The sequence below is a fragment of the Quercus suber genome, unplaced genomic scaffold (assembly GCF_002906115.3).
Source record: "Quercus suber isolate HL8 unplaced genomic scaffold, Cork oak 2.0 scaffold_468, whole genome shotgun sequence".
Lineage (NCBI taxonomy): Eukaryota > Viridiplantae > Streptophyta > Magnoliopsida > Fagales > Fagaceae > Quercus > Quercus suber.
In genome coordinates, this window is record NW_027069919.1 from 180,291 (window position 1) to 189,143 (window position 8,853).

Sequence of the window (8,853 nt, forward strand, 5' to 3'; positions counted from 1 at the left end):
AAATCCTAAGTCCGTCACTGCGTTAGTGGATCCAAATATTATTATGGGTCCATTTGGATAGTACTTATTGTTACTGAAAGTTGATAAAAACTGATTGTTGCTGAAAACACTAGAGCAAAATAATTTTTAAATGTGTGAATAGTATTGTGGGACCCACTTTTAATATTAAACAGTGCGTGAATAGTGCGTAAACAGTGCACGCACAGTACATGCATAGTGAATTTTGTCCTCCAAAGTCAACAAGTGCGGCAAAAAAAAAAAAAAAAAAAAAGGAGAAAACGCGAAGCTGGAAAACGCACCGCAACTAACCTTCCTATCCAAACCCACACCATACCTACATCCCATCATACTTTGACAAATTACAATTTAGGCTTCGATCAATCGTAATTCGTATGTGTGTTGATGGTAATGAGTAACAAAGAGTAATGACTAAAATTTATTTTTCTTTTTTGGGTGAGAATGGGTAACGACTAAACTTTAAAAGAAGAGGTGATGCGCACGTCATTATTGTATATGGCAAATTTGACGCAGTGCTTGGCTGGACTTGAGAGTCGACACACACTTTTTCATCATTTGACCATTCCTTCAACAAACCGACCTTCCGTTTCTTTATTGATGGCCCTTTATTTAATAATGCATAGGCAACATATATTTTTACTTCTTCTTCTTTTATTATTTTTATTTTTTCTTTATTTAGAATTTCTCTGCCTTCTCTTTATTTCAATGATAAAATCAAAGTAACACCCAAAGAGCATTTTCATCCTGGGAGGCATATCTTATCAAAATGGAAAATATAAGATATTGTTCACCAATAAGTACAAAAATATTCTCTAAAAAAATATATATATATATTGAAGGGGAGATGATGACAAAAAATATAAGATATTGTTCACCAATCTGGTGAAGCATTTTACAAAAAATATTGCACGTATGTTTACTGTAGCAATATGTAAAATTTTTTAATTCCATTTTATTATCTCTCTCCTCTATTGTTTGATTCTCTTTCTCTTCTATGGTCACCCACTCATTCTCTCTCTCCTCTACTGCTAGGCCCTAAGGGGCATTGATTGCGGAAGTTGACAACAAGATTGGAGGGGAGATGATGACATTAAGAGGTCAATGAGGTGAGAGGGGCCAATCTAGCCGTGGGTGGTGTCATGGGGGTTGTGGGTTGCATGGCAGAGTTAGGTACGTGCATGGGTTTGGGCCGTGATGGGATTGCATTTGGTTTTAGCGTGGCGATGGGACTGGGTGTGCGGGTTTGAATTTGTTTGCGTTATTTATTTATTTATTTATTTTTATTATTGTTATTGTCGTTGTTGTGTGTGTAAAGTATAATATTATTTTAATGAGATAAATTACGAAATAAAATACATGAGGTAGATTGTGTTGTTAAAATGATTTCGTAAATAGATAAAGTAACATTTTAGTGGCATTAAATGTTTTTTATTTTTGGTGTGTGAACACTGAACGCTTTATGAACATGTAACATGAATTTAATTAAGAATATTATTGGTTGTTAGTATGAATTTTTTAAAAATGTTTTCTTTTGAGAAACAAATTAGCTGTTAAACACCCATTCACTTTAATTATACTCTCTTACCAAGCTTAATAACATTACTTATCGCTTGAAACACTTCATTATTCTTTCAAATTTAGGGTCTAACTTTTTTTTTTTATAGGAATCGTTTGAGAGTAATTAATCTCAATATGCTGACTAGGAGTTTTTATTGCCGACATGGATGCAACAACCACAAGATAAAGAAAGCCCAATCATAATCTTTGGGTTGCCTACACATACACTTAAGTATCTTAAAAGTTATAAAGATCAAATACTATATTATATTTTGGCTTCTATTATTTTATGGTAACATTAGTTATCAACTCAAGGGAAAAAAAAAATCATTTCAACGTGTGATTATAACAAATCAAAATTGCAAATTGCAATATAGTAAGAATATGAGATTTTTTGAACATGGTCGGTTAGCAAGTTGGTGGTAACAATTAATCAATGTTGTCAATTTCAAAAGGTTGGTCTAATAGTTCTTAAGACCTCATGAGATTTATGAAATCTTGAATTTGAAACATTTATTCAAGTATCTTGGGACTACTCCCAAATAATTATTCCTTGCAATTATTTGATGTATAAGATATACAATACATACATCAGAATATAATTAAGTGTTTAAAGAATTTTGGAAACTCTTGTTAAAAATAAAAAATTTAACAACTCTCTTCTTTATGCCATAGGAACCCGTGAGACACGCTTCCTATAGAAAAAGTTTAAGGAATTTTTTATGCCAAATTAATTAACTCGGTGCTATCATTCGTTCCTAAAAAGCTAAATGGTAAAGAACCTTGCAAAAATGCTTTTAAAAAGTTAAGACTTTTGTGTAGGAAATATCGCTGGAATTTTATTTTATTTTCTAGGCCAAAAAAGATCAACGTTATTCAATCAGAAAACAAAGACTCAAATCCAATAACATTTGGACTGAACGAAAGACTGGCCAACAAATGGGCTACTCTATTGGCTTCGTGTTTAACACAAGACAGTTCAACATAATCAAACCTTATCTCTTCAACTACATTCCCCAGCCACGATTTGTCCATCGTCTGATAAGTCAAAGCATTCTTATCTGGAAGTTTTAATATTATGTGTTCATATATGTGAAATTAAAAAAAAAAAAAAATTATGACTACATTGTAATTTGGACCTTAAAAATTTGGGATAATTTTGATTTTTTCTATTAAAGTTTTCAAAATTTGTATTCATACCCTTATTGTTACATATTGTTTGAATTAGTCATTCTGTGATTATGTCCATACATGTGATTATGTTTTATTAAGTGCCACCTCGATTCAAAAGAATTTAAATTCAACGATTAGTCCAAACATTTTTAAACTCTATTTTTAGAATCTTGGCCCCTTCTTTATCCGATTATTTGGGTTGCTTCAAAATTTGGGTTTGTTGTATCATGTACTGTAACCACCTCTTGATTTTTATTCTTGACATGTGAAAATTGTTGCAATTCCGTGAATGTAGACACATTGCCAAATCAATGAACTACAAGATTGATTTTAAATTCTATTGAGTTGAGGTGACACTTAATAGACACATAATCATTGTACATGGACAAAATATCTGTTTGGATACAACTTATTGTTGCTGAAAATACTGTAACAAAATAATTTTTAAATGTATGAATAGTATCGTGAGACTCATTTTTAATATTTTTTAGTGCATGAACAGTGCAAGTACTGTTCATGCACATTACTTTTTTCCTCAAAAGTCAATAACTCCAGCTAAAAAAAAAAAAAAAAAAAACTGAAAACGCAGGAACAAAACACAACGCCACATTAAGTGCTATCCAAATCGGCACAAAATGACTTAAATTCAAACAATATGTAATATTATGAGTATGAATACAAATTTTGAAACTTTAATTGGCCAACCACATTATGACAAGACTCTAATAGTGAGTTTAAAATACAATAGAATTTAAATCAATCAATATATTCTATTGGTTGAATATGTATGTAAAGCTATCTTTTTGAGAAAATATTATGAAGTGATAGATGGAAATATGTTTCATTAAAAAAAAAAAAATTAAATAGCTAAAATCTTTACCACAAACTTTCGGTTGTTTGTTGACCACAAAAAAAAAAAAAAAAAGTAAGACATCAAGTGATAGCTTAAAAATAATGACGTTCTTTGTGATATCTCATGTTTATAATCCCAACTTTACATTCTCCTCTCCTGTTATTTACCTATTTAAAAAATTAAAAATAAAATAAACTTTCGGTTGCTGAGACATCTGTCTCCAGACAAAGTTAAGATCCCAAGTCATTATCAATTTCTAGCAACTAAACATAGATTAGGACTCAACAGTAGAGCACATTGTATAGTAGCTAGTCAGATCAGCTTTTTTTTTTTGTTCGAATTAAGGGGGCCCGATTGCCTTAGGAGGTTAAAATGTCTTTAATTTTGTCTGCCTGGCCCTGAATGATTGCTTGGTGCGAATCATTGCATGCATTATCCAGCTATAGCTCTCGTTCCCTGTTCAGATTTCATGTCGTCAAAACCATGTAAACCCATCACCATTATCCTTCAGAAATAAGCTATAATTGCAACCACAATTTTGACACACCAATTCAATTAGCAAAATTTTAGCTCAATATTCTAACAAGATTAATCCATTTCGTTGAATAGATGATTTTCTCTTTTCTCACATGGCCGACCAAGCTAACAAACTCTATATAAGTAAGATTTTCTCACTTTTGACAATCATTTATTTGTTTTTTTTTTTGTAATTATTTGAAATTCATTCATTTTCTTGAACTCTAAAGGTTAAAAATACTATTATCCCACTTCTCAATCATTTGTTCTAGCGGTATAAAAGAGTTTTGTGAATTATCTAAAATTGTCACTATCTATATAATTACAGAGTTTGTTGAATCTTGGGGAAACTTGGCAATAACTACTAGCAAACTCTCTTAAAATAGGACAACATCAATTTGAAAACAACCAATACTAGTCATTTTAATATTAAGTCCTGGCTTGCCAAAAAAAAAAAATAATAATAATAATAATAAAAGCCACCATATATTAAATTAGAGCATACAGTAAAGTGTGCTAAGAGTATCTCCAACTGTCATTCTAAATTTTTGTACTGTTTGGATAATGAACCGTAACTTTCTCCTTTTATTTATTAACTTTTTCAAATACACTTTCCAACAGATTCTCTATCTTTTTTTTCTATTCAATTAAAATATTATTTCTTCATTATTTCTTTATTTTTTTTAATATTTCTTAATTCATCTATATTTTTCAAATTCCAAACAACATTAACAATTATATTTTTTTAATGAGAAATGTTGCGTCTATAACATTTTTCGCAATACTTTCACAACAAAATTTGATATGGTAAGTTATTACTAATTCTATTTTAACATTTAAAACTCATTAAATTATATTTTTTACTCACCAATATCAACTAATAACTATATCTTAATTATATTATTGTGATAGTATTGTAATATATGTTAATCATGTAATCTTGATTTCTTATTCCTTATATTATTTTTCCTTTCTTTCTTAAGGTTTTTTTTTTTTTTTCATCCATACATTTTTTCTTTCTTTTTTTCTCTTGTTTTTTCTCCCCCACACACGTCCACTGACCCTTATATCTATCTTCACTCTTTTTTTTTTCTTTTTTTTTTTACTTTTTGTTTTTCTAGTTCTTGATCTCCAGACTCCAGAACATATCTCCGCTTTCTCCCTTTTTCCTTCTTCCTCTTTCTCTTACACACACACAAATTTCTCTCCCTCTATCACACACAAACAAATTCTCTCTCATACACACATAGATCACCGGTAGAGAAATGGAGATCGGCATTCTACATAGATCAGCGTTCTACTTTTTTCTTTTTCTTTTTGGTTCTAGTTTGATTAGTTTTATTTTATTGTTTAGATTTCATTAAGCTTATGAGAAAGACTGTTTTTGTGTTTCAAATCTTTCGATTGGGTTTTATGTTTTTGTTTTGATTGTAGTATGTTTTAGTTTGTAACTGTTGAGATAGAGAAGCACGAGAGAGTAAAGAACGAAAGAGAAAATGAATTATTTTTTTATTCAAATGGGTATTATTTTAAGGGAGAATATTGTTTAGAGGTGCTATAGTAATTACTACAGTGTTCTCTACTTGTAGAGAAACACTGTAACAATTATAATCTAAAAAATGGAGATGGAGAAGCTGTTGGAATGGGTTTTTGGGGTGTTTTCTCTCTAAAATTGGCTTTAAAGAAGCCATTGAAGATGCTCTAAGGAAATTCTAGACATATTAGTATATTAATCTAGGACATAAGTACATAAGAGAGTTGATTCTTGATGAGAACATAGCCATTGTTCGTGTATAGTCAAGTAATAAAGTAGAAGATCCTTTTATCAAAGGTTTGTCCGGAGAATTGGTAAGAGTAAAACTATTGATACAAGACTAGCTAAGACTCCCTTTATTTGAAAGAATCACCAATAATGAAAACCCAGCCTCACTTTGAAAAAAAAAATATATATATATATATAGCTAAATTTTAAGTGAAAATTTGGGGAGCATATCACGTGAATATTTAATATATAAGAGGTGATTCAATAAAAATTAGACAACATTTTAAAATGTCAAATAGGCAATTCAACCAACTCAATAATTACAAACTATTGATGATGCTATCAATATTGTAAAGATAATAATTTTTTTAAAATGTTACGTTCACATTATTTTCACAACACTTTTAAAAATAAATTATAGGTAAATTTTTATTAGTTCCAATTTAAACTTACCATTGAAATTATTTTTTTGTCCACTAATAATAGTCAGTAACAACCTATCACTTAAAATTTATTATGAAAACATTGTGAAAATAATACCGACTTAAAATTTCTTTTTTTATTTGACATGGAAATTGTGAAAATGATTTTTTCCTACTAGCTAGCATTGTCTCACGTATAAAATGATATGAAACCTAGGGTGCAAACTCATCATGACAGTCTATTATTCGTGACTGATGTTATGCAAAAATACTTAGGATTTAAGAATGCCTAAGGAATGAAAAGAAAAATACAAACAAAGGTGTTATGCAAAATATGGATGCATGCCACACTAAAATTTAAAATATACTACAAAACTTTTTATTATAGCACACATGGGGCCTCCAATGATTCATTACAAAAATCTAACCAACGCTACGTAAGACGTGGCTCAAATTCCGCGACGTGTAGCAAAACGATTCGCTCTGAAAAGTAATAGTGTATTATTGCAGAAAGCAAGCAAAACCACTCCATTTGATTTTCTCTCTCTTCCACAAAATATCTTAATTTAAAAAAAAATAATAAAAAAATATAAAAAAATGTGTTGCCCTCCCTCGTTCCTTACACGAGAGGTCACAAGGACGAAAACAATGCATGAAAAGCACGTGGGTCCCATCATGTAAAAACATTACGTGTATGGCTAGGATTTTTTCGTGGTCTTTATATAAAGTGTAAACTTCGAGGAACCCGAGGACTGAAATCTACGGTCACAATCACCCCAACGGCTATTTCTATAAACAAGATCCAACGGTCGAAATTGAATCGGCGGTAGCCGCCCTACAGTGTACTCCAATGGCTTTAGACCTTAAGGGGGTAACCCACCGCAACGGTTGTCGGTAAAATAGGAGTAATTGTGACATTAATATTATTCATATACTATATGCAATAAATTAATAATGATGAATATTAAAGTAGCCGTTGGAGCCTTGTTTCTATATAAAGAGGTTCTGAGTTGACACAAAGACACATAGAGGTAGAAAAACAATATAGAAAAACAAATCTGGCCGTTCTTATGTACGCTAGTTCTTGTATCCATTTCTGGGTCAGAGAAAAAAAAAACTGACTTATATCTAACTTATGTTATTAGATTTTTCATTTTGGCTTTTGTTTCTTGTTTCTTATACCAAAGATCTACTAATTTAAAAGTTTCTTTTAAATTTTGTCTATATTTTCATGAAATTTTCTCATACTTCTTCTTGATCTATATTTTGATAGATTTTCAACTGGTACAGCTTTTTTTTTTTTTATAAAACAAGTTTCAGGCTATTGATCTAGTTATTATAAGATCAACGCCTCCCCTTTTTGTTTATTATCTTTGTTGAAATTAATTTTGAGATCTTTTGTTTAGTTTCTGTAAATCAAAATCAGTGTAACTATGGAGGCAGTTCTGGTACCATATTCACCAGACGAACCAATCTCTCCCTTCAAGTATAACAAGCAAGTCAAAACCTCACCAAAGAAAAGTCCTCGAGCTTTCATTTCCAAGCCCTCAGAAATCCGTGGTGGTCTCTTACACCACCCTTCTCTCTCGTTTTCTTATCCATCCCCAGCTCCACTCTTTAACCAATCATATCTGCAACAACAACAACCACCTCTCCTTCCTCTACCAAACCCCATAACACACCAATCTCTCCCTTCTCGAACTCGAGGCCTCTCTTCTCCTCCTACACGAAAGCCCAACAAACCCAGAGACCAGTCTCTCACACCAAAGAAATCAAAACCCACAAAGAGAGAAGATCCAAAGCAAGATTTGAAAACAACTACACATGCTCTTTCTCAGTGTTTGATCATAGCTTCCACCAAGCGCTTAGGTCCAGACCCGAACGATCTACCAAAGGATGTGTCTCGGGTTTTATCATCAGCGGCTGGAGGAGGTAAGAGTTTTGGTAAGGTGGTGGGTGCAGAAGAGTTTGAAAAATTTTCAGGTTCAGTATTTAGTCTAGCTCCACCTCCGAGTAGCTTGCCACTGCCAAAGTTTTCTTTGAGGCCAAAGCTTCGTTGCAACGTTGAGGCATCCGCCGGAATAGATGCCGGAGCCACTGACAATCTCCGGCGACTGTTAAGGCTCCATTGAAGTTGGAAACTTTTTGTTACGATTGTGTGATTCGTGATGATAATATTATATTATGGTATTTGGTGTTTTGTGTAAATAAAAGGCATCAGCAATGGGTAGCTTTGCTGTTTGTGGTGTAATCTTATTTTTTATCTTTTCTAGATTCGATTTGTGATCACCACCTGTGTTTTTGAATTGGGGTGCACAAATATAGAACTATTAATTAGTACTGGGTCTTTGGGAAGTACGGGTTATCTCTTTGTAGTTGTTTTTCTTTTGGATTCTGTTTTCTTTTGTTTTGTTTTGTTTGGTTGATTCTCCACATGATAAACGTTATGTACTTTTTGTTTCCTGAAATAAAATTCTGTATTTCTTCATATAGATCAAGTTGTCTTTTTGGGAGATGGTTCAAGCATTGGCATCTTCGATTTGAAAAAAAAA

The 8,853-nt window shown here is 31.7% G+C and overlaps 1 protein-coding gene across 1 annotated transcript; it reads left to right on the forward strand.

The window, feature by feature from the left end:
• The first annotated feature begins 7,734 nt into the window (after positions 1-7,734).
• LOC112013246 (uncharacterized) lies at positions 7,735-8,433 on the forward strand. The gene has a single exon (XM_024045633.2). It carries the CDS (start codon positions 7,735-7,737, stop codon positions 8,431-8,433), a length of 699 nt encoding a protein of 232 aa, XP_023901401.1.
• The last annotated feature ends 420 nt before the right edge of the window (positions 8,434-8,853 follow it).